The sequence below is a fragment of the Phycodurus eques genome, chromosome 21 (genome assembly GCF_024500275.1).
Source record: "Phycodurus eques isolate BA_2022a chromosome 21, UOR_Pequ_1.1, whole genome shotgun sequence".
NCBI classification, from domain to species: Eukaryota; Metazoa; Chordata; class Actinopteri; order Syngnathiformes; family Syngnathidae; genus Phycodurus; species Phycodurus eques.
In genome coordinates this window covers 10,522,460-10,548,546 of record NC_084545.1, presented here as the reverse complement: position 1 = coordinate 10,548,546, position 26,087 = coordinate 10,522,460, and the positions used below count along the sequence as shown (strand labels likewise).

The 26,087-nt window shown below is 40.9% G+C and overlaps 1 protein-coding gene across 2 annotated transcripts in view; it reads right to left on the bottom strand.

Annotated features, from left to right (window-relative positions):
- Positions 1 to 25,260, bottom strand: part of nrp1a (neuropilin 1a) — a 53,753-nt gene extending 28,493 nt beyond the window's left edge. For both annotated transcript variants that reach the window (XM_061666249.1, XM_061666250.1), the window contains exons 1-4: positions 24,792 to 25,260; positions 23,306 to 23,707; positions 22,322 to 22,496; positions 5,496 to 5,677 (exon numbers count right to left, since the gene is read on the bottom strand). In XM_061666249.1, coding sequence (XP_061522233.1) covers positions 5,496 to 5,677; positions 22,322 to 22,496; positions 23,306 to 23,372 — 424 coding nt within the window. In that variant the 5' untranslated portion in view covers positions 23,373 to 23,707; positions 24,792 to 25,260. The remainder of the gene's footprint in view (positions 1 to 5,495; positions 5,678 to 22,321; positions 22,497 to 23,305; positions 23,708 to 24,791) is intronic.
- Positions 25,261 to 26,087: the final 827 nt, after the last annotated feature.

Below are 26,087 nucleotides of genomic sequence, written 5' to 3'. Positions count from 1 at the left end.
ATAAGCGGAACGGAAGATGAATGAATGAAATGCATTTCCATATGTGCAGAGACCCCAGCGTGTTGAAAAATCCATTTCTAAATCCCTTGTCTGGCATTAACCTTAAGTGATCAGACAATGTTCATTTTTAGACATGAAGTTGTAAAGCGGATAGTTGAGCTGTTAGAGTTTATCACATTGGTTGGCTGCTTCTTGTTGTAGCTTATCAAAAACCCATTTACAGCTATTGATTTATATTAATAACAGTAGTAAATGACATGGGGGGGGGGGGAGTCCTGCAGCAACATTAAAAAAGATGAATCCTTACGGCTACTTTAATAGTTATGAGTCATACTTTTGTGTGCTATTCTTTGTGTGCCTAACAGTGTTGATATCCCCCAAGAGAAGGAAAGCACAAAGATTTCACCCCGGAAGTTTTGTGCTTGTTGCTTGATAGCACAGTCACTGCTTTCCTTGCGACACCATCAGTCCATGGAGCATGTGTACACCGAGTCGTCATGACAATCAGCATCACAGGAAATGTATATCGTGTTGACAACCAAGTACATGCTCCCAACTGACTCAGCGTCTGCCTGTTTTATCACCCAAGATTTTTGCTTCTCTCCAGCCGGAATTTACCCACAGGGTCAAAATAAGTAACAGAAAGGGAATTTGTGAGGACTGACTCAGGAAAACCTCATCGCAGAGCAACACGCACACTGAGATGTGTCACCACATCTGAGATGAAGCAGACAGTGTAGCCACTGTAGTCCAAATACTGCTTTTCAGCAAAATAAATTTTATGACAGGAAATGGGAATAAAAGAAGTAATGCTGAGTGACAACCTCCAACCAGGGGGCTACAATATTTATTACCAGCAGTAATGGATTCTTTGAGCTCCCCATTGTATTAAGCCTTCTGTGCTGGCTAGGGGAGTACACAAATGTCACTCTGGCTCGGTCGTTGAGTGATTGGAATTTGTTTAACAAAGGCCAAAATATGCTTTTGAAATGCTATTTGATTGCTGGCAGATTTCAATTCCTGCAAGACTTCGAGATTTGTGACAAATATTTATTGACGTGTTTTCAGTAACTTTTTAATGTTCTCAACTGCCCCCCAAGCAGCAAGAAGCAATATAAAAAAGTATTGTCAATCTGTAGAAACGTGATATGTTGATGTCACGGATACACCTCTGTAGTGGCATCATAAAACAAGCACAAAAAAAAAAACTTTAGCTGCATATTTGTCATGTAAAGTCAAATGTTATGATAGTCTTAGTGTAGTGAGAGGTTAAATGATATTTCATGATAATTTATTATCATCATTACCTTTATTCACTGATTGATTGGGAGCAATCACATGAAGGCATGGGGCTACATTTCGACGACATTATCAAATAGGGCTCTTTGCTCTTAACGGGCTACTATATCGAGCCGATGTTCTGGAATGAAGAAGTAATCCCACCACTCTAGATGTTCCATTTACAGACAAAGAGCACAGCGTTATTAGTACTGTGTAACATTCCACAACGCCTATTTACGTCTGTGTTTGATTTACACAGAGCTGCATGGCGTATGTATCGTCAGACAGCGGAAACAGTGGAAAAGGGGCTTCTGTCTTTCCCCTCTAAATTTTGTTCCCAGTTGTTCATCACTTGCTCTCCTTGGTCACTAGTTATTAGCGTCTGGAGCCATAGGAGGGGACATTGTTCCTGAGCTGCCCAGTAAATGAAAACTATGTTCCACGCTGTTTGTTCTCTGGCTGATCATTAGCCTACTCTCCGACCCCCTGGAACCCTTTCCCTTTTATGATCATTTTGTTGTGACCCTCCTTCATCCGACGACACTGAGATTAAATCACAGGTAAAGAATGAACCCATAAGCATGTGGTGACACACGCACACAAGCTCTAACATACTTTGCTTATGACACAGCATTTAAAGTGCTTTAAAGTGTCTTGTTGAGTCTGCGACGTCACCCCTGCCTGGTCCAATAAAATGGGTGATGACACAGTGCTTAATGGGGAGGGGGCTTAACGTAAAGGGCTGGAGTCTCCCTCTGGTCGCACTCATACATAGTCTTATATTTCCATGAGGCAAGCGTCTTTTTGTATGATGACAGCATGTCTCTGTGCCAGATGTGACCTGTGGCACTTGGGCGTGTAGTCCATGAAAGCTACATTTGCCCCCTCTGAGCCCCACCCGACACGCACGCACACACACACCTTGAGTGTGTTATTACAGGTGTGTACAAGTAAAAGCACTTTGACTGCTAATGGCTAATAAAGCGGGCATTTGCAATAAAGGCTATTTTTATGTTCAAAGATACTAGTCATGTCAGACGGCCCCCAAGCAGACTTAGTCATGCTTCTGAGTAATAGTAATGATGAGCTTGAGCTTGAATGCGGTGCGGGGGGTGAGGTGTGGGATGGGGGGCGGGAGTTGTCTATTGAAGCCACCTCGCCCACTTGAATGGGCCCGCAGCCAGCCTTGATGTGGGTCTATGCAAACTGCCAAGCTGTTAAAGGAAAACATATGTCGAGCCAGCATGCTAACATTTAAGAAACACTTGCAGATTTAAGATTTTATCTAAAAGAATAAAGGCTGTCTTCTGTAGAAGGAACATGATTTTTCTGCGGATAAATCATGGAAGACATCCTTTTTGTTTGCCTGATAATTTTCACTGAGTAGACTATTTTATCTTTAACTTAGTACATTGTTTTGTAAAACGTAGAGTACCAAAATAATGCTGAATGTTTTAAGTTACATTTTAACGTTTTTTTAACCATCATATGAGTATAAGAAAAAGATAAATGCTGTGAATTTAAAAAAATACAGTATGAAAGTCATAATAATAACAAAGGTGTATTTTTCTTAACATAGGCATGAACAAGTTGCAGTGGAAAAGTCTATTATAGAAACTAAACTGAACTATATATGTATATATTTTATCAATAATTATAATAATAAAAAGCAGCTTTCCGGTCCTGCCATTATCTGTGCTCTTAATTTCTTGCTAGAGTATTACTTAGATTCCATCAGGAAACACAATACAATCTCCTAACCTTAATTTTTGTTTGTGAATGTAGGATTATTCAACTTCCTCCACCATGTGGCACTTCCGCTCTGTTTCCAGTGGAGTGTGGCTGCCAATTTGCAAGCTATAAACTAAATAGCCTATGCTAATTAAGATGGTTGGATGGGATCGGAGTGGGTGAGAGCCAGATGAGGAAAGGACCATAGAGCGCTGCAAAACAACCTGCTTTCTTCCAATTAGACACTTCTCAGCACCCCAGTGATGAAGGCCAGGAGTCCCAATGTTAATATATTTGAGGTATTTGTAAGTCTATAGTTTAAACGGTTCTGTATGTATTCAGCTCGGTATGTGATCCTCATCAAAGTGTATTTGCATAATTTTGCTTTGAGGGTATGTTTAGCTTGAATGTGACAGTGACCTTTGGTTGTGTTTAACCCATGACAAAAGGCGGTGCCAGTCCCGCAGCTTGACATCTAGTGATCACCGAGTCTTTAATCATAGTAATAAACCGCCTGAATTCTTTGTATATGACTTCATTGGCATGCACAAGTTGGCAATTCCTTCCATTATCAGATCATCTGTGCATCATCATTAACGCTACATGTGTTTGCCAACACAATGTTTTCCCAGCTAATACCCTGCTTGTTGATAAGACGTGCTAATCAGCTAGCTTTGTACCCCTCGCTCTGCTAGGCTCTCTGTCTCCGTCAAAGAAACCACACTCTTAATTGATCTCGGGGCCTCATTCTTGGCTCCCTGCACTGCAGTAGTCAAAACATGCAGTCTATTCATAGCATAATGAGGGTTTTGGTCTACTGAGAAATAACAGTTCCTTCTTGAAACGCTAAATATGGGGGACAGTGTCCCAACAGTAGTTGGTGCATTTTTTTAAAAAATTTAATTCAGATTACTGATTGCATTGCATAATACATATGGAGATGAAAGTAATGCCTGTACTACTTCCTGGGATTGACTGACATAACAAGATGTTTAATATACGATCTACGATAGCTCGCCATAAACTCGGCTGGGCAACAACCACCTAGATTGTGATTTGACCAGGAAAAACAATACAAAAATTTTATTTCTGTTGTAAAGTCAAAATATTTTTTTTTTTCTGTGCTTTTTTAACAGTGCCACTGGAACACAAGAGAATATGTGTTTATTTATACATGTATATAGACTTTACATCTTTTATCTGATTGATTTAAGGCGTAATCTTATCTTCAAAAAGTAACGTAAGCACAATTTCCCCATGAAATTGTTGATCTGGCTCTGACTGTATAGACTCATTAATGGAATAGTCCTTGTATGTTCTCAGTTCTCTAAGTATGAGTTCTGCAATTGCATTACTTTCACCACCAGGCCCCTTATACATTTCAAATTCAAATCTATGATAATAGATGGGACTGGAAAATACCAGGCTAATCAAAGGAAGAATGTTGTGGATTTAACTGGTCCATCAAGGGGGATCAGGCAGTGTGTGCGAGGATGAGCTTCCATGTGGTAGGGTGGAGTGTCACTTTGATCTTATAAATGGACCCACACTCCACCAGCTGCGTTGCTGTGGTGGTGACACTCACAGATACACACACACATGTACGCCAAGATTAAAATGAAGAAGGGGACCTTGTGGACTGTTCATCATGTCTTGGAGGTCAATGGGGGCTCTCCCATAGACGTTTGCTAAGGTTAATGAATGAAAGTGGAGTCTGCCTGGTAGTCACTTGCAGCTATGTGTTTTAACAGCACCAGGGCATTCTCTCAATGTTGCATTGGGTATGATATCTGTTGATCATTCTTTGTCAGAAAAGATTAGATTGTGTCCCTATATCTATGCTTTTTTTTTTTTTTTTCAAAACATTGCGTCTTAAAATAGGGGCACTAGTAATGTGACATCTGACTTTGGTGGAGCTGGCATGGGATCGATTCCCACTTAATGGCTCACTCACAACCACCCTGCAATTGCCTGCCAACCACTGTAGGGTGGAGGCCACCTTCCTGCCCAAAACCAATAGAGATAGGCTCCAGCCCCTTTCGTGACCATGAATAGGAGGTGGTATTAAAATTTAATAAATAGATATATCCTGAAATCTAGCAGGTAGTAGCTTCCTCGCGACAAATGAACACCTGATATCAAGTTAAATCAAATCATGCTTTTGCTCCTTCTATAATATTTCTCCTCAGATAAATAGGGCCACAGTTGTGGAACATATGGGTCTGTAAATCATTGGTTTGGAATGCCGCATAATGCCTGCCATATTTCAAACATAATTTTGACGCTTTCTTGCCTTGCTGCATCACAAACACAGCATGATATTAGAAAGAGATGCTCACAGATCCTACAGTGATGCACATGAATAATTTTAGCTTAATTAAAAGTTAGCCTTAACAAGCCCAATCATCAAAACGTTTAGGTAAAATGATCAAAAATTTGCAAGAGTGATTTTCAAAATTTTGCTTTGCTGTGGTGCTTCGAACCTGTTTTGAAGATCTCATATCGTATGGAGAAACCTGCCCCATGGGTCTCGTAGTCAGAGACAAACTTGATGAAGAGCTGGTTTCCAGAGGAGACCACAGGAGAGGGGGCGATCTTGCCACAGTACTTGCCAACCAGCTGACCACTCTCATCCATGCCGTCTCGCACTTCCACATAGTCATACCTGAGTGAAGTACAAGAGAATCAGTGTTACTATAAGCTACATAACACACTGGATCATTGGGGGGGGGGGGGGGGGGGGATTTAAAAAAAAAAGTTCTGTCGCAAACACCCACTAATGAAGTTGGGGAGGTGTCCATATTATCATACTGTAATCTAACATCATTACACTCTATACACCACACAAACACTGCTGATGTATTGCCTTCCATGTGCACTGAACCTGCAGAGCAGGTGTAAAATCTATTAAACATGCACACACGCTAAAAATTAAATGTCGATGGAATTTAGATCTCCAGCACCTGAGGGGAAACAGCAGACTAATTGAGTCAGAACTGAATTTAGAAGCAGATAAGCTTTGAAATAGGACTCTGGGAAAGGAGACATGATGCAAAAAGACATGCACACACAGTATAACGCATGCAGAAGTAGGCTGAGATCATCAAGGGTGGTCCAAACAGCCTCAGGTTAATATGTGCATGCCTCTTATTATTCTTGGCAGAGAAGTATGAATTTAATAGTCAGCTGGGATAGGCTGTAGTGAAGATAAGCGGTATAGAAGATGGATCGATGGATGTAATACGTTTTTTTATTGGAGGATTACTTTTCAGCCATGAAGAACTGCACCACATCATAATGAGAGCGAGGTAACATTTTACTTTATTTAGACATTTAAACTTAAAATATTGAAAACACCTCTCTATATGAAACATTAGTAGCAGTTTTACATTACTACAAACAAGAACCAGTTCATTATTGTGGAGGTGTAACCTATGAAGTGTTCAGTTTGCACTTTCATTCCATCATATCAGAGAACGTTGTATTAAATTTCTGGAATGCATCTTTACAATTAACTTAACCACTACTGCAGTAAGTCTGACCTGAAAACTAATCATATATAGTGTTCCCTCGCTATACTGCAGTTCACTGACTGTGGATTCAGCGCATTGCTGAATTTGTTTTTTTTTCATATTCATTTTTTGCGCATAATTTGCCATAATGCGGGATTTTGAGTGTATGATGTAATTTTTTTGTGGTAAAATTAACGCTTCCTAGCCTAAAACATTAAAACTGTGAAAACAAAAAAACACACAAAAAAAAATTCATTAAAACACATTTGACAAGGAATAAAATGTACTGTACATAGTGGTAGAGTACTACTGTGTATTACTGTATGTTTAAGAGTTTAAAAGGTGTTTAAGTGTAGAGAAAGTATAAGAGTATGGAAGAGGGGAAGATTAATAATAGTCTGGGGAGGTATATGTATAGATAATAATGGTCTGCAACCTAACCACCAAAATAAACGAGGGATGACCGTACACCGATTTGAAATTTTAAGTTGTGAAGGCATACTGAATGGCAGGTGTGCAGACATGTTTGGTTACACATGAGCTCTTTCCGTATACTGATCAAATATGTACCTTTTGAGCACATGGACTGGTTTTCCTAGGTTTGCTTGAATCCCAAATTACTGTCAAAACATTTGCGCTTTTCGGTGATTCCGAATTTATCTGAAAACGATTGCTCAGAAAAAAACCTATTCAAAATTGCTCATAGCTCAGGGTAGGATAATTTCCTCAAGTGGGACCAGACTTGTATCCTTTGTTGCTCCCCTTTTCTATGAAACTGCCTCGCAGATGGAATAATTTTCATAGATTAGATAAATTCCGAAATTTAGTTAGTGATTTAGTGACGATGTGCATGGGTTTTGGGTTCCATTCTAATTTTACAATCTTAATATGAAACATTATGACATAGTTAGATTTAAGATTGTAGCTATTTAGAGAACCTACAGACTACCATTTGTATGTCATGCTTAAAATGTTGTCCAGTGAGCAAAACTAAAAGGGATCCAAAGTAAAGTTTTCAACATGCATATAATTCTCCCACTTGTTCTCCTCTTATTGTTACTCTCTTGGGGTGGCTTCAAACTCACAGAACAGGAGCTCTATTTATTTGTTTTAAATAGCGCAAAGGCATTTTGAGTATTTTTATTCTTTTTTCCTGTTTCCTGCCTTAAACCTTTGCATGCTCTTTGTTTTCCTTCAGCTGTGGGAATGGCTTTGCTCGTGCAACTTTAACAAGAACTACTTTGTTTCAGTTTCTTTATCAATCGCAAAAAAATAAATAGATTACTAGGTTCACATGGTGTTTACAATGTTGTTCTCTGTCAATTGACTGTCTGTTGTCGTAGTAGATCGGCTCCAACTACCGGAGACAAATTCCTTGTGTGTTTTTTGGACATACTTGGCAAATAAAGATGATTCTGATTCTGATTCTCCCTGCAATGTGATTGAATGGTTTGGGAGTTTTCCTTCAAATGCTCCCCCGACCTAAAGGAATCGTTTTGGGTTAATGATGCCTGTTACTTGCTCGGATGCAGGTGTTAGAAGTTCATTTAAGGTTTACTGGTTTGCATTTGGTGACTATCTGATCCCACTAATGTATTTTCCCATCAAAGCAAGAAATCTCTTTGATTTATAACTCTTATCCATTTCCCTTTCTCTGCAGCTACCTGCCAAAAAATGGAGCAACGATTAATGCTCATTTGCATTGCATGGTATTTTTATGCCACATGCAAGTTTATGAATGGATAATGATAAACAATGTTTTTATTTAGCCTACTCGCAAAGTCTCCTTTTTCACCATTTAAATTAGCTCCTCATACCTCCTGGAAAAGATGTTTATTGCACACACATTTGATGTTTTAATTACCACATCCTGCTTCATCCTCAGGTCAGGTGGTGCTTGGAAAAGTGACACAATGGAAAAAAAGAGAGAATAGATGTTTTTTTCGGAGTGCTTGCTTCACTGTGTGCATGCAGTGCCAAAAGGAGACGACAAAATGTCTTTATTGGGCCTTGATGAGTGGAGTGTCACCCAGACCTCCAGTAGTTCTGCACCAATCACTCGACACTCTCTGTGCTAACGCAAATCCATTTAGACTCTTATCATCTGGAAGACATTATGGTAAAATTGCTTGGTGGGGCAGTTTAACGCCTCTGAAAAGCCTCTCCTGTCTGTTCTAGTGCCATTTACACCTGTGAGGATTTATTTCAAAACCCGACAGTCTTTAGAAATGACAGGGGTCATGTATCTGTCTCTTATCTATAATCATAAAGGAAACAGAGCCTGGTTTTAAAGTCCCAAATGGCCCCTCAGTTTCAGGGTTAGCTTGTCATTAATGCCCTAACCTGTCAAGTTAAAGTTGTATGCTGCCTCTCAGAGCCTTTGTGGTGTCATGCACCTTTATATCACTGCAGTGGATGTTGTTTTTATGCCTCACGACAATATAATTAAGGTGAACATTGCACCTATTTATTTGTCTTGTCTGCTCTGGAGCTCCACAAGCACACGCACACACACTGTGCTAATAGTGAAAATTGTTTGTCAATCCAATGGGGAAATTAAAATGAACGACGAGGGGGAGTTCGGAGGGGAAAGGGGGTGAAAGTAATTCTGTACAACCTTCGCTTCACCGACTCAAATGTATTAGCCTGCCGTCTTTCTCCAGGCATAGAGAGAAAGCAATTGGCTAGCATTGGACAAGAACATTAGTAGCTTCTTGCAAAGCCGAAAAGAAGGCAACAAACCCTCAGCCTGATGATCTAACATTTATATTGCCTGCAGTTTTCCCATGGAAATAGTCTGTCTACTGGCTATAAATGTTTACTTGATGTGCTTTTTATGTGGAAGCCTCCTACAACTGGCTAGATTCTTGATAAGAGCCTCAAAATGCTTGAACATGCTGTGGAAACCCCCAAATAAGATCTCAGCTGCGAATAAGAGAAAATGTTCTGTCTCTGACATTTCTCTTTTTGCAGCTATCCTACTATAATGGCTGCTGTATGAAAACATGTCCCCTACAACATGTTCAAACATCTCAGGGTAACACTAGGGGAAATGAACCTCAACAACTGATTTGCAGGTCTGGGAGGCCCCAGAGGACTTAAAGAGGAAAATGAGCTTTTGTCAGCTGTCAGGAAAGTTGGGCCCCCACATGCTTACAAACTGTCACTGGGGGCACAGGCATAACATTATTAGCAGTTGTACAAGATGATCGCTGAGGTGCTTTTTCCATGTTTTGATCCTGGCTCAAATAAAATGTTCTTTCCTCATAATTTTCCCTTCCCTGTAAATCTGGTTCGCATATGACATTCATTACCCTTCACTCGAAAACTGAGCTCTACTCTATTTCCTTGAGCAGGAATATAAAGTCCCCTAGGAGAAAATACACTCTTCAGCAGACAACATTGGGTAGACCTAATGAGATCCCAAAAAACAAAAAGGATCATATCAAAATCATAATGTATATGTATACGTTGACATTATTCTTTCCATATTTTGTTGCTTCAATGACTCACATGGCTTATATATTCACCCAAAAATATATATGCCTGAGTGAACTGCAGAAGTTCTGAAGAAGGATCAAAATAAATATTGACATTTTGCACACATTTGATGTAGCAAAGTCTTTAAAAAATTATACTGTAACTTGTTTATTCTTGTTTTTTTAGTGGAGCATAGACAACATACAAATACTATTTAAAAAGATATGAAACAGCAAAGTCAGAAACACAACACTCAGTCTAGGACTTTTGGCCACAACTATTCATTCATTCATTCACTCATCTCCCGTTCTGCTTATCCTCACGAGGGTTGCAGTATTAGTATGAGTGACAATGCTTAAATTCATCTAGGCCTAGTTTAATAATATGTAGTACAACATTATTATACTTGGAGTTATTCATTTAAAATATGTTTATTATTGTGCTTGTGCTTAATAGTGGTGTAGAACTGCACTGCATCATAAGAGAAGGTGTTTCTAAAGTTATGTGTTGGTTAGATTCACTTGGAAGGTGGAATATCAGAAACACAACTACAAGACCAAAAAAAATAAATAAATAAATAAATAAAATAAAAGGAGCCTATCCCAGTGGTACACCCTGAACTGGTCACCAGCCAATCGCAGGGCACATATAAACAAACCATTCGCACTTACATTCACACCTACGGGCAATTTAGAGTCTTCAATTAACCTACACTGCATGTTTTTGGGATGTGGGAGGAAACCGGAGTACCTGGAGAAAACCAACGCAGGCACAGGGAGAACATGCAAACTCCATACAGGCGGGGCCGACATTTGAACCCCGGTCCTCAGAACTGTGAGGCGGAACTCCTAACCAGCCGTTCACCGTGCCGCCAGTCACAACTATATTTGTAATAATTATATAGCATTATAATACTCTTCTTTCAACATGTTAACATTTTCATTATTACCATCTTTTTGACTGATTGGCTCAGAGAAACCATAGGGTACTATTACTATATAGTACAGCATGTGCCGTACATATATGATTCTTTGCCCAATAAAGGGAAAGCACTGCTGTGGGCCCACACCTTAACCTGCCCCCAAAATCAGTGTTGAAGTATCTGGATGTGGAAAGTGACACAGCAGGATAAAACACTCACCAATCAAAGCTGATGTGTTTTCAACAGTGGTTCATTGTCAGTAAAGGAAGAAGGCCGTGATTACTTCACGCACCTCTCCATTGCCACAGGGATGGTCGAAAAGATAAGAAAGAGGAAAATTCTCTGCCCTCAAAGCCCAGCTGTACCCATCAAGTGGGCCTCTTTGGTCAATATGGCCACACTCACTTGGGAAACATTTTTAGCTGCCAATTTTGTTTCTGGTTTTGTGGCCTAAGCATATTCCTAAACAGCAATTATCATTACCACTGATGGACGTAGCCAGCCTCAATCTATTATCTTTCCTAATTATGTTGTCATGTGATCTGTAGACGACAACAATCACAATAATGAATCTGGCTATTTAGACTCCATTATTACAACTACCCCCTCCGTATACAATGCACAGAATAATTCTTCATTTAGATATATGAGGCCTCATTGACAACGAAAGTTTGCTTGCCTCAAGGGGCCTTTTTTATTTTTTACTCAGTGTGAATTTGGTTTGTGGAAGCTCTCTATTCTATTGCATATTCACGGGCCAAAGCAGGATTATTAGGTGGTTTTGTAAAGTACAGTGTATAACGGGAATATTCATAATTGCATTTGAAAGTGTCCATCAAGTTTTGTTGTCTAGTATCACAACATTTAACTTAACATAATAAATGTATGTGCAAAAAGGCTAAGTTAGAATATACACATTTAACACTGTTGCTGTTTATAGTGTGCTTTGTGAAATAAATTGCTTAACTTGGTGGACAGTTAAATCACACCCTGAGAGCATACTTTTGCAAATGAAGTGTCTCTTTTGGATACACTTGAAAGAAAAATCTGATTAATGAGCGTATTACTGTGCTGGTAGTTTGCAGTGGTGAGAATTTCAGAGATGTTCTGGGATATCCTAGTGGACAAAGAAGACCAAGGCATTAAAAGACTAAGTGAGCCTATCAGATGGAGAGCTGAAAGGCTGATGATGTGTTTGCTCAAAGAGGGAGCAAAAGAAAGAGAGAGCAAGAGGGTGAGGGAGAAAGAGAGAGAGTACCTCCTCATTTCTGTGGGCCATTACAGGCAGGAATAGCTCCGATTTGTCCCACCTTGACATTTTAAAGGATCTCTGATTGCAAAGGAGAGAGGAGCAGGCAGAGGTGAGCAAAGAGAGTCCTCCACAGGGGTTGGTGACGTGACCCACATGATCCGCCATTGTGGCAGCGAAGAGAGGTCAACGGTAAAAATAACAGTACAAGAAGGACGCGAAGAGGCACAGCGAGGCTAATATATACTGTATGTCTGTGTTTAACAGGATTCGTTCTTCCTGTCTTTAACTCGTCACATAAGACCCGGTGTACACAAAGACAATCAGACTGTGGCTGTGATGCCCCTCTCGATCAACGACGCTAAACACCAGACTATCTCATGTTTTATAAGATTATTTTAAAGATAATCAAACAATGAAATCAAATCATTTATTTTAACACATTCACTGCCATTGACGGCTTTAGAAGTCAAATAACCATGTTAACTGGGAAAGCTGGCAGTAAATGAGTGAGAGATGAGCGTCATTGAGGTCAAAAGCTGTTTACAAGAGCGACCTGGCCAAGTGACTCAGTCAAAAAACTGAATTACAACACATTCCAACAGGCAAAAAAACATTCACAACAGGTTCAGATTCTAGGCAAGTTGTCAGACACAATGGCACCATTCGAAAGAGATGTTTTCATAGTCTTTTAGAATACAGCGGTTTTTATTTCTCCTAGTGTAACTAGTCCTGGCAATTTGAAGTCTTTTTGTAACTCGTTCCAGGCCGAAGGACCAGCCGGGAATACCCTTTACCATAATCGGGGCAGAAACAGGTTGGTGCCTACAATCTTTATTAAACGTGTTCAATATTTACAACCAAAAATCTTCATGTGTGTGGGGAAAGCAGACTTCTCTCAAGTTACTGACTCAACTGTGACGTGGAACGGAATGTAGCCAATCAAAGAAGCTCCCTAACTGTCGCACAAGGAAGCGGACATGAATAAAAACAAACGTGTCCTACACAATATAATATTTTGTATAAAAGTGGGTTCCCCAGACGGCAAGAAGTAAGTCTTTTCTGACAACATCGCCATTTTACAATGCTGCTGCCTCCGCTCCCCTTGAAAACAATCAGCAAACACCAGTATATACCTGGAAGTGTCTGCATGATCACATGTGATGACGCGAGATTTTTGCCTCGGAGGTCTTGTTTCTAGATTGGTGGCGGAAAAGAATATTTATGTGTACGGTGGTCTGTGTTGAGTTTATCAGAGCACACCACACATGGTACAACCACAACTGTGAAATGCCTGTTTTTTTTTTTTATCTTCATGTGTTGGGGTCTGTCACAGATAAAAAAAAATTTTGAGATTTTAATAATCCTTATGTATGTACCAGGCCTAACTCCAATTAGCATGGACACATGTCCATCATGTGGAAGGTGCAGATGGTATTGATTCCATCTACTCATTCAATGAAGATGACAAATTTACACATCAGTCAGGAGGGAATGAAATGCCCACTTGACGAAACATCACCAAACTCTACATGATTTGAAAGCATTAAGATTATTTACACTAGTATGGTGATCACATTTTAATGGGAGAATTTGCATGAGGAACGATGCAGGATTCTGCTACAATTAAACAAATGTGTCAGTGTCGCTAGGGATGTAGGATATACAGTCGGTTGTGCATGCTTGAAAAAGGAATCATAGAAATACAGTTCTCAATTTATATGAACCCAGTAATCTACACTGTAAAAGAAATCACAGAAGATGAGAATAAGCAACAGATATGCGCATCTGATCATCCATCTGAGACATTTTGCTTGTAAAAGCGAGCGATGCTGGACAGTAATGAGCTGCAAGGAGCGTACGACATTCAAAGTGGGCAGGAGATGCGAGAGGAGGAGATGAGAAATGGGAGGAGGCGAGTTGAAACTGGGGTCAGTCCGAGGTAAAAGCTGTTGGGTGCTGTGGAATTCGCTCGCTACTGTCACAATGGGCAGGAAGGAGAAAAGAGTTGTGTTGTGGGTGGGTTTGGGTCTGTTAAAAGGAAACAGACTTTGAGTGAGCTGGTTAGACACAGTGAAGGAGTATATAGAGAAGAAAGAATATATAAAATAATAAAGATATCACAATTGCATTCCAACATGAATACAACAAAAAAAACTACATGAAGCTTTATAATCTTTTCTCTGTTATGTTTCCTGTTAATAGCATGTTTATAACTTGAATAACTTCTCTATAAAAGACATTCTGCTCACTTAAGCCCTGTTTCTACAGAACAGTAGGGTTCGGTTCGGAGGGGAAACCGAATATCAATACAGCAATGCATTGTATATGATTACAGTATCTTGTCAGACAGTATCGACAGCATCTAATATTCATATTTTTATTAAATAACTGGGCAGTCAAAAGGAGTTATACTGCTCGAGTGAGTTATATGTGGGTCAATATTTCAAAGTTTGTCACAGTGATGCTCCTTAAACAAAAGTGTGTATTTGTGACGTAGAACTACACACTGCCAACTTTCAAATCTATATCTACACCTACTTTTTCTTTTACAATTTACAATGGAATTGCATATATTGGCAACTTTCCAAAAGTTGTTTTTCATTTGTTACATATTCAGCTAGATACATACATAGAGAAACCTCATGGCTGGATTTGCTTTCCAATATTTGATCATTGTAGAATCATTGTGTCATAACATTATCATTGGCAACATTTTGTGGTGCAATTAAACACACCTAATTCCTTTTAATACAGTTCAGTCGATTTTATCGCATTTCCATTTCCAAAAGTTGTCAAGCGTGTAGGGCTCAAACAAAGCTCGTCTTCTTCTTATAATAAGCAGCTACATACCCCCCCCCCCCCAAAAAAGGAGGAGGGGAAGATAATGAGGGTGTCGGAGATCAGTCTGGGCATGTTGCTTTGTGACCGGGTCATGTCTCCGGACATACAGCCACTTGGCCGCGAGTGATGTAGATTGTGGTCAGACCCTGACAAAATGTCTTTTTTGGAATTCTCAGTGTGCCCTATCAGCAGCTACACACGGGTTTAAACTATAAAATAACCTTGACGCAGGAAAAGGATATTCCTGGTTCTTAACAGGAAAGGAAGGGGGAAAGGTATTTAGGTAAATTTAGTTTAGTAGATAAATAGCCTATTCTTATTATTATTATTTTTTTTTGGTTGGCATGGATGGGTAGGAAGGTACCGCTTCTCAGCTCGCTATGGAGACAATTACAGTCGTCGTTGTCGTCACCCCCCCACACACACACAAACACAATTACTGCTGTCCAACAAAAGACATAAAGCTTTGAAAAAAACAGTGGCGGCAATGAAAAAGAAGGAGCCACTTAAGTGAGGAGAGATCAAGCAAAGAGCAAACAAAGCGAGAGATTGTGAGTGGCTGGAACTCAATCAGAGCGCAGCAGGCAAGCGCCGCATCAATCACTGTCTTCTTGTCCTGTGGCCGAATCACGCCAACGTTGAGTGATGGACAACCACCAGCAATTTGAAGCCTGCTGTGTGAAAACACAGTTACCTAAAATGACCCTGTGGATCTGGGGGTCTCGGGCTTAACTTCCTACCCACCAACTCTCTTACCCACTGCAAACAAACTACATTTCACTCAGATGCCCTCATGGGATCTGCTTAATTCGTTAAATAAAGCATCCTGTAGTTGCTGAGCTCCCTTTCTTGTGACCTGTGACGATCTGTGTACGCACTGGGTAACAAACAGGAGACTTAGCACCAGCCCTGCATCAATCAAAATCATGAGATGCAAATACACTGAGATTACTGGGGAAAAACAAGTCAGGCAAGCATGGAAACACCCAGCTCTATTTTCATGACTGGCGTAAATTGGGCGTGGTGGACAGCGTAAATCTGCGGGAGGCAGGTTAGGCCGGGTTTTCATTAGCAGACGCACGCAAGCCTGCGTATGTGAAAAAGGGCGCTCTGTGCCGCTGTGGGAGTGAACAAAGCCGACCGGAGCATTGTCACTGGTCTTGGCCGGTGTGGCAACAGACAATGTGAGCGGGTACCCTTAGTCAATACATAATGAACTGGTGATAGCCACTGGCGACTTAAATATGTCAGCGGACCACCACAGGTATACAGCAACCCGCTAATCATGAAGACTGTTTTGCTTAGTCATTTACCTTCCCCATCAGTCTGAGTGCACAATGCAAACAGATCCAACACTAGAGCGGCATCATAAATTCTGCCTTTGCAAAGATGATAATAAAAACCTAGCTTTTATTTATATTGACAGAGAGCAATTCGTTTAGCAATATTCATGTTATTTATGTGACATTGTACAACTGCATCACCTGAAAGATAATTCTGGTGACCTTATTTAGCTCAATGACAAGTTCAAAATACTATAAAAACATCTCGGTATGACGCAGTGAATTTCCAAACTGCTGCAAATTATCCCCATCATAAATCAATTCTTATGATATTGAATTATTGTGAGAGAAATTTGATTGCGCAGAAGTCTGAAGACATGACGCAGACTGATAGGGAAGAAGCTTCACCAATAATAAAATTGTTATTTTGGCAATACTGCAACACAAATCAATAAGAAGCCCCATCCCTCCATTTTCTTTAGCGCTTATCCTGTTCAGGGTTGTGGGGAAATGGAGCCTATCCCAGCTGACTTCAGCAAAAGGCAGACTACACACTGTACTTAAAGTAAGAATGTCTACATTTCGATAAAAATTCATTTTAACATGATTTTTTCATTATGAGTCCTATTGGAGAAACATGTCGAACCAATTTAGAGAGCAGTGTTTTCTTTCCAGAAAGAGACTTGCATGTAAGGACGCCTGAATCGGTTTGGAGTTGGAAAGAAATCTAGCAAGATGAAAGAGAAAGAAAAAAAAATCAACAGTGTGCTGACATCTGAGCAACATTCCATCCCTCGCAAACATAGGCTGCTAGACCCTACATCGTGAGGAACAACCAAAGAGGCGGATTTAAAATCCAGCATGTTATTTATGAACACTGCCCCTTGTCCCTTCCATTCGCTCCCCACCTTTTCCTATATTCTTCTGCTGTGAAGTGCATCTCCCTCCCGCTGCGAGGTAGAGTGGCTCACCTCCTGCTTGTGGTCAGGTTGTGCATGAATCAAAGTGGTGACAGAGCAGCGGGGAGGATGGCAGATGCCACAGCCAGAAAGCTTTTCAATCAGGTTGCCCTTCCAAGTCTTAGCCAAGGTGAAACACTTCACCAGCAGATTAAAAAAAAAAAAAAAAAAAAAAAAATGAAAAGAAGAATAAAAAACACCCTCGGTCATTCGCACTGCTGCACGTTTTCTATCGCACAGTGCAAGGGCCTGCTGTAATCCTGCTCATTAGCCAGGGAGTAACCTTTTATGTTTAAAAGTGATGAAGAAAGAGAGTAATGAGAGTGAAGGTCAATGGTGATTCTGTATGCTGGACTCTTCTCTTGCCTCTGGTTAATTGATAAGGTGAACACTTAACATTTATAAGCACTGCAGCTTTCATTTGCCTTTAATGGCTCACCTGTCTTGCTCGCCTCTATTTGTAAGAAGTAACAGGGACCGTACATGGAAATGTTAAGAAAATATGTTTACAATAATTGTGAAGCACAAACGAGACATGTTCAAAGCAGATTGCTCTTTCAGATGACGGCCCAGCGTTTCAGTGTAATTTCAGACGCAATTTGATTTCCATTGTCATAAACTGCAGTGGTCTATTGCTGTGCAAAACACCAGCTGCATAATTTGGGACACTTTTGTCAAAGGTGGTCATTTAGAGAACCGTTGCTGCCCAACACACCTATTTTGTCAATTGCAGCTCCAGTTTGGACTCCCGCAGCATGGATGCCATTCTCTCTGAAGAGACGTAAAATATGTCAAGTGAATTCAAACTTTGAGCACTAACCTCCACCAAGGCTGGTCAGATTGTTCACAATCGCTAGATTCTCTACAATCTTGCTCAAATTATAGTAAAATAAAAAGTTAACTTTCTATCACGATGTTTCATTGATTGTTTGAAACTATTAAATATTGGAGAATGAAAAAACTACTTTAAAATAAATAAAATGTATTGCACATAAAACTGATAAAAGAAAATGACCTAAATAAATGTTAAACATCAACTGTTCTGAAAGATTAAATGTAAATATGTTGAACTTAAAAGTTAAATACAACTGAACTGTACTTAGGCAGTGATTATTTCAAATATCATAAGCTATTTGCGCCGAGACAGTTAAGAAATTGTGAAAACCACCTGTACGTCCATTGAAGCCATGCTCATAGCAGTGAAGAAGAACAAGTGTCTCTTGTATTTACTTTTTCTGTATGTAGCTTTGGGCACATTTTACTTGATAGCCCCTCTCTGGTGGGATTGCAGGGGGAGTAGAAGAGTTTGGATTGGGAACAGGGAGGTGCTTTCAGACTTTCATGGAAAGTTACTACTGTGCAGCACCCCATCAATTTATCATGGAATTCTTGTTGTAATTCAGATGGAGGGGTAAATCGGATTTAGAAAGGAGATCGACCATTCTGTCCTTTACTCTCACTTCCCAGTAACAGGTGGCATTCCTTGTCAGTAGGATTTCAAATGTCAAAGGAAGAACTAACAATAGTTCCAGGGTGCATTTCTACCCTGCCCCTCTTAAAGTCTAAACCTGGTCAGGAATACCAGGAAAGGACAGGTTGTCTGCTGGAAAAAGGTGCTCAGCAGAGAATGTTTGCCTTCCCAGCAGGCCGAGCTGCTCCACGGGAGCGACACCGCAGGAGATCTGTGGGGAAGGGGCTGTGGGGAACCAAAGTAAAAGGAAGACTACAATTCACTTGAGGAAAGAAGTGCTTTCCAAGCTTTGAGTTACAGCCACCTAAAGGCAGGGGGGCTCCTGCAGACTTCTGAACCGTGACAAGGCGGGATGATTTCATTCCTTCACCTACACAAAAGGCTGCTTGAGAAGGCATTCTTCAAATAACTTTGCTTGCTTAGTACCACCCTGCCATATATCTCATCTAGCCCACTCTTCGTACGCTGCATCAACATTTCTCTTGGAATTCTTCACCATGGAATCCAGAAAACTCCGAGTCCCCTACTCCCGGCCTCGATAAAACAAATGCTGCAACATACAGTGACTGACTGTCTGGCTTTGATTGATTTTACATGTTTTTCGGAATGGTCAGCAAATCTGATGTTATCAATGATTCATAAGGACTGTCAGGATCATATGTATTAAAAGCTTTTTCTCCTCCATGAGTCAGCAGGGGGGAGTGAGATGGCGAGAACAGCCTTCAGCTACAGATGGACGATTGAAGGTCTTGCCTCGGTTAAACATTAGCAGATTTTAAAACAGAAAAGTCTATTTTAATTTGTAGATCAATTGCTCTTTAAAGCATGTTTGAAAAACAATTTTTTTTTTCTTCACAGATGTACAGCTGAAAGAGCTAGCTAGGCCTCACATCGTTTGCATCACAAAGAAAAAATTTATTTACTTAGTTTTTTTCATTTGAGTTAAGCATACTTTTTCAACTGATTATAAGAACGAAATTACTTCAAATATCTGTCCCGACACAGGCTGTGCCTGCGGCTCAAACTTCATTACCTGCGAGGGTCGGCCCACCTTCAACTCCACTCTGTGAAAGTCTACAACGGTGCGTGAACTGTAAACACGTTCTGCATTGAGAATCGCAGGGCTCACTTAGTCACCTTATCTTTGTGATGAAGTGTTTTCCTCCTCCTCCTCCTCTCAGGATACAGGCCCATGCACTTCCCCAAACAAACCCGACAAGGGTATCGTGCATGTACAACAACATCAATGCGTCCAGGCTCCACTGTGTTTTTTTCTTTTCTTTTCTTTTTACCAGCACCACTTTGAGTGCTTCTTGTTTGGTTTGCTGATAACGGCTATGTTGGGGAACATGTGGTGCATGTGTGTTCCATTTGCCCACTAATTAGATTGCAAAGGCTGTGTGCACTGAACCATGAACTGTAGCACCCCCCATGCCCCCCACTCCCCCCCCAACCTCATGTCTCCTCCATCTCCACCCACTCTGCCAGTCTATCAGATAAGAAGGTTATTCTGTCTCTCATCAGTGTCCATTTTGTAAAGGCTGATTTAGTGAATTGGGTTGCAACATGTAGTTTGAAAAAGCATAACCAACTATAGAGCATTGGCCAAAACAACCCGCCCACATGTGACAAATTGGCATATTGTGAAAGTAACTAAATACATGAGCCCCTGGCTAAACTTGAAAAACCACCAAAGGCTGACTGATACTGAAGTGAGAGCGCTATACAAGCTGGAAAGTAATGTGGACTAGAACCTAAGTCCCATGGAAACCAGCTCCATTATAAAACCATTAAAAATGAAACATCAGTGCATCTGGTTAAAAATAGAAATATTTTGAGGTCAGGACAGCTCAGCTTTCCAGTGCAATCTCTGTAGAGTTCTCACGAAGAGTCACAATTTGGTGTTTGTTTATATTACAGTGGAACCTCTGAGATCCTCCAACAGGACGCTGGCTGACCTCTGATTCATTTGGATTTGAAATCCGTTTTTCTCATATAGGAAATAATAGCAACAAAAGTAATGTTTCATGGTAAAATTTTAAATAAAGAAGTTAACCATTGTTAACATTGTTCACACATTGAAGGTTTACGGATCTTAAGAGGTATACCCCCCCTCCGACTCCCCCCAAATGTGAGTCAAATGCCAAATGGCAAAACCACATAAAACAGTATTTGTAAGGAGCAGCTACAAGGGTCAAACATGAATACAAATTAGTCTTAACACCCTAGTAACTGGCGCTCAAGTGGATACAATCAATGGCTGGAAATGAAAAAGAACAGCTAAATCCTACATGATTCAGTGATGGTCCACTATATTTAAAATCCCACCCTCGTGTCATCCTAAAAAGATGGCTTCCTTGAGTCTTCACAGACCAGATTATTTTTCCCCCGCCTGTGTTGAGACACAGGAAATTCATTCCTGGCTAATTTGATTAGCATGATCATTGTTGCAGGCATCCCCCACTCCTCCCAGCGCTTCCTCACCCACTCCATTGGACAGTTTAATAGTCCCTCTGGTGCTGAAATCTGAACCAGAAGAAGAACCGAGGAGCATCCAGCCTTAAAAAACACCCAGCCATTAATCTCAGGAGTGATAAAGGTAGGTTAAAGTGGGACTGAAATCCGGGATTTAAAAAAAAAAAGAAAAAGAAAGAAAGCTGCAAACAGATACAGGAGCCATTCAGGGAGAGACAAAGGGAGAGTGGGTCCAGGTTTTTGGGTGGAGTGGGGATACAGTAACAGGATCCAGCAAAACCCTGTACTCTCTTGAGCCCTGCAGCATAAACAAACAGCTGGGACAGAGCGGGGCAGAGGCTCTGACACACGCACCGAACCGCACACGCAAACACACACACACACACACATGCATAGACGGGCAGTGAGAGCGAGGCAGTCTGCCCAGCTAGGGCTCACCTCCGGGCACCCACATTGAGACTTGACTCATCACATTAGTGTCCGTCTCTGGTTTCATCTGCTCCAACTCGCAATCTGACAACAGATTGACGGGCTTTGTTGACTGGGACTGCTCAAAACGTTTGCGATTCCTCTTAACCAAGGAGTACGAAGCGACCCTCCTCGGGTGATTATTGTAATTTCATTGCCGAAAATGAGCTAAAGACTGATTTTTGAAAACATATCAATGGAACCTCCAATTTCAGAGGCTCTGAAAGCATTTGTGTCTGAGTCAAAGCTGCGAAAATACCCTCTAGTGATGATTTGTGTGCCCGACTCAGACAATACAAAAAGTATATTAGCCCACAACCATGTGACTCCTCCATGCCACAAAGACAGGAAGTAAGGACATTCATTCCACAAGAGGTTCCTTTGTGACCTTTACTGTATGTATTGCAGTGCAAGGCTGGGGTCGCATTAAGGACACTGCTCGACCGCTAGATGGCGCAGTTTCACGTGCAATATGTACAAGTGGTTAACGGGGAGAATGGGGAGGTTTAAACAAAGACACTCCTGTCAATCTATAGCATTATAGTCATTTATAATCTCGATTTACAACGAACACATTCCGGACCAAAAGAGCGTGTGAGCTTTCTCCTTTTCCTAGAGCATGAGAACCAGTTCGCTCGGTACATACTTGCACTCCCGATCCTCCAGGTCAAAATGTGGATTGAAGTTGATGAGGATCCGCTGGTGGGGGCCAGGGGCCGAGATCACCCAAGTGCAGCGCTGGGAGGAGGTGTAGGACTGGGGGTACCCGGGAGAGGTGAGGTAGTTGGCATTTGAGATTCGGATGTTGCCTCCACATTTGTCTGCGAAACGTGAAACGAGTTAACATGTTGAAACAGTCGGAAAAAAGGAGAGAACAGCCGGACTGTATCGGTGACTATGGCACAAATTCACAAAATCTGACTGTTAACTGATTTATTGTTTCACTGCAATCGCAAATCCAAACTGTACCATGTTTAGTCTAAAAAGAAAGCTATTAATTCATCAAATACATAGATTTAACATGCACGGGAGGAAATGGAGCAGTTTCATATATTTTTGGCATATATAAAGCCGAAGAAATCATGCAAAAAGGAGGGTTGAAACTTACTTTCAAAATTAATTCGTCAATCAATTTATTTATTTAGTGCTCAGATATTGTGACAATGCTTTTCGGAGCCCGCAGTTTGGTTTTAATGTGAGAAAACAAGTGTTAAGTGTAAAGAGAAACGTGACAATTTGGGAAATTTAGAATAGAGGAAAATGTTAAACTATGAAAATGCAGAAGAAAAAACTAATATTTCAAAGTCACGATAGATTTAAAAAAAAATCATATCTTGTATCAATCAATTATATGATTTCGAGTAAAAGAATAGGGTTTTTTTTTTGTATTAGATTGTGAATGGGGTATAACAAAATGTTATCGTGGACGTTTGAATAAAAGTAAGTATAAAGCCAAATTCTCTTTAATAAAAAGAAGTTGTGTTTTTTTTATAGCCAGAAGGTGCTTGTGAGAGTTTGCCAGCAGATCAGTGAGGATCACACGGGCCTAATCTTTTAAAAAAATATTGGGATTAGTTGCCATGCAGAGTACATAAAGGGATTATTTCTATAGATATCAGATGTCACTTACCGTTTTTGAATGCCTTGGCCAACAAGAGGAATCCCATCCACAGGACAAAAACTAATCCACAATGCATCCTTGTTTTGTCCAAATAAAATTAGCAAAAAATCCCAGATAAACTCATCCGAACGCCTTATTGCTGGAAAGTTGTCTCGTTTAAGCTTGGCAGTAGTAAAACAAACAAATCAAAAGTGTCACTTGTAGTGAAGCTGCTGAGTTTGGGGTTCAGGTCGCTGGCATCCTGTCATTCAGCTCCTGTTTCCTCTCGCAGCAGCCGAGCGCGCTCTTCTCTCCAGCCCGGAGTTGGCCATATCCTCGCCACCGGAGCCCAGGTGCTCAGTGTATAAAAATGCAAATCGATGATCCACTCAACCTTAGTCAAACCAGAAGTTGGCAGGGCGCAATCCTCCGCTGTGGAGAGGAGAAACAACACGAAGCTTGGAAACTGGCGATGAAGTTGTGAGCTTTTCACAAGTCAAAAACGATTCAACCCTCAGTTGAGGACTGATTGGACATAAAATACTATTTAAGTAATGACCACCTCATGAGAGGTTGAAGTTGGCCCGCTTGCACGCAGCCAAAGTGTGCTACGCGTAAAAGCGGAGCGCAGCTCTGACTAACAGCGGCAGTCGTCCATTAAGTGACATGCCCCTCTCTCTCTCTCTTCTCTTTTCTTTCTCTCCTCCCCATCTCTTTCTCTCTTTTACCACCCTCTCTTCGCCCCCTGTCTTCTCTTACACAGAGGAGCGCGACATTCATGAAAGATGCCCTCTTATAACAGCAAGAATATTCAAGGAATATTTCCAATTAGGTCCAAATTGATTTCACACACAATAATGAAGCAGAACTTAAAATGAGAATGTTTTTTTTCCCCTTCTTCGTCTTCTTCTTCTTCTTCTGTTTTACTATATATCCAACATTCTAACTTATAAGTGTGCTTATACTCAGGTCACTTATACGGCAAACAGCTTGTTGCGGCGTCACTTTCTGCACATAAACGCGAATAAAACAGTTTATATTCTCTGTGCTTGACATTTTGCACGCACCAGTTGTTATTAAGATGAAGCGATAGGAGCCTGCCCCACAGCGCAGACCCCCCCCCCCCCCCCCCCCCAAAAAAAAGCACTCTAATATTCAGGGGGAATCAATTCAAGCATAAATGATAGAATTGTACTGGTGTTTTACTCAAGGCTGTCTTTATAGGGTCAGGCTGCACAAATAAGAACAAAGACGGCTTGTAGTCGTCATGTACCTTAACCTTCACTCATGTGTGCAGTCCCCACTCAAATCGCAACCCAATGCATTTGATCTTGATTGCATGATCTGCTTTTGGGCTTGTTTGATTAAAAAGACAAATGCAAAGAAAGTCGGGAGGTTAACAACCAATGGTTCATGAAAATAATGCTCGTTCTCGTCCTTTAAGTGCTCACAAAACCACCGAGATTACTACGTTCTTTATGTAAAATATATATTTTAAACAAATGGTTATATTCACCTGTCTGAAGGAGCGTGCATTCAGTCCACCACTTCCAAGCTAAGATCCGACAGGCTGTGTTTTCAAATAATGTAGTCTTTTCAAAACAAATCAAAATAAGTAAATACAGCTCCAACCTCCTTTTCGTTTTTTTGTTTTTTTTTTTCACGCGGAGGGACAACCACAATTTGCGTCAATTAAGACGCACAGCCGATGTCCCGAAGACTCCTTTGCACTCTTCCCCGCATTCAGACGCGCTTCTCCAGGCTGCGTTTTTATTTTATTTTATTTTATTTTTTTGGGCCGATCGTTCGCTCCGTTCTGCCCCGTCTTTGTCAAAAGCAGACCCAAAAGTGTTCCACTAGATCGAGACGACGGGTTGAAATAACATAAAGCGACAGCGAAATCCACAGCGAGCCAATTTGTGCAAGTTTCTTCCCGTCCGCGTCTCCCTAAGTGCGCCACTGCTGCCTCTGCTGCAACTGATGGAAAACGCCACGGAGGGTTTGAGTGGCTGCCAGCTTCTCACGCCCCTTTTACGAGACGCGAGGACGCGGGCGCGCGCATGTGGGTGCGGGAGTTCACACAGCTGTCTCTTCTCTTTGATCCGATACGCATTGATTGAACTTCATGGGCTGACCCGAAGGAGTTCGAAGGGCACATTTGAAGCCAATCTCTACGATGGTGTTTGTCATTCTCTCTATCTCGCAGTTGTGGGAAATAAGTAGCCTACAAATAGCTTGTTACTGTACTTAAGTAGATTACTTTCTGACATTTGTAACTTTACTTGAGTGGGCCAGGCACGTGGGCGGACATTTTTGGGGGCAGGTGCTCAAGTCACTTGCCATACTTATTCACACAATTAAGACAAGATGTAGATGTATTTAACTTATGTATTCATTTCGGTGAAGACAATCAAGTCACAGCCAATAAACGGAGTTAAGAAAGCAGGTGGAGGAAAGCTACGGTGAATATAAAAAGTCTACACAGCCCTGATCAAATGGCAGCAGCTTGTGTGCACTGCGGATCACCAAGGGGTACAATTCTCACAGGAATTTAAATATATCCCATTTGATATCAAAACACCTTTTGGCGAGAATTAATAATAGAGGAAGTGTTTCTTTTTATTTTATATTTTCAGAAAAAAATGGACTCCAGGTAAAGGGCACTTTTCTCATCCAGGGCAAAAGTTGCTTGTGCTAGCAATGGGCATGAGCCCATTTATTTTTCTGAAATGGTTTTACTTTTACACTGTGCATTTCAAAACACATATCTGTACTTTCTACTTCTTTGTCAAAAAGTTACTTTTTTCGCAGA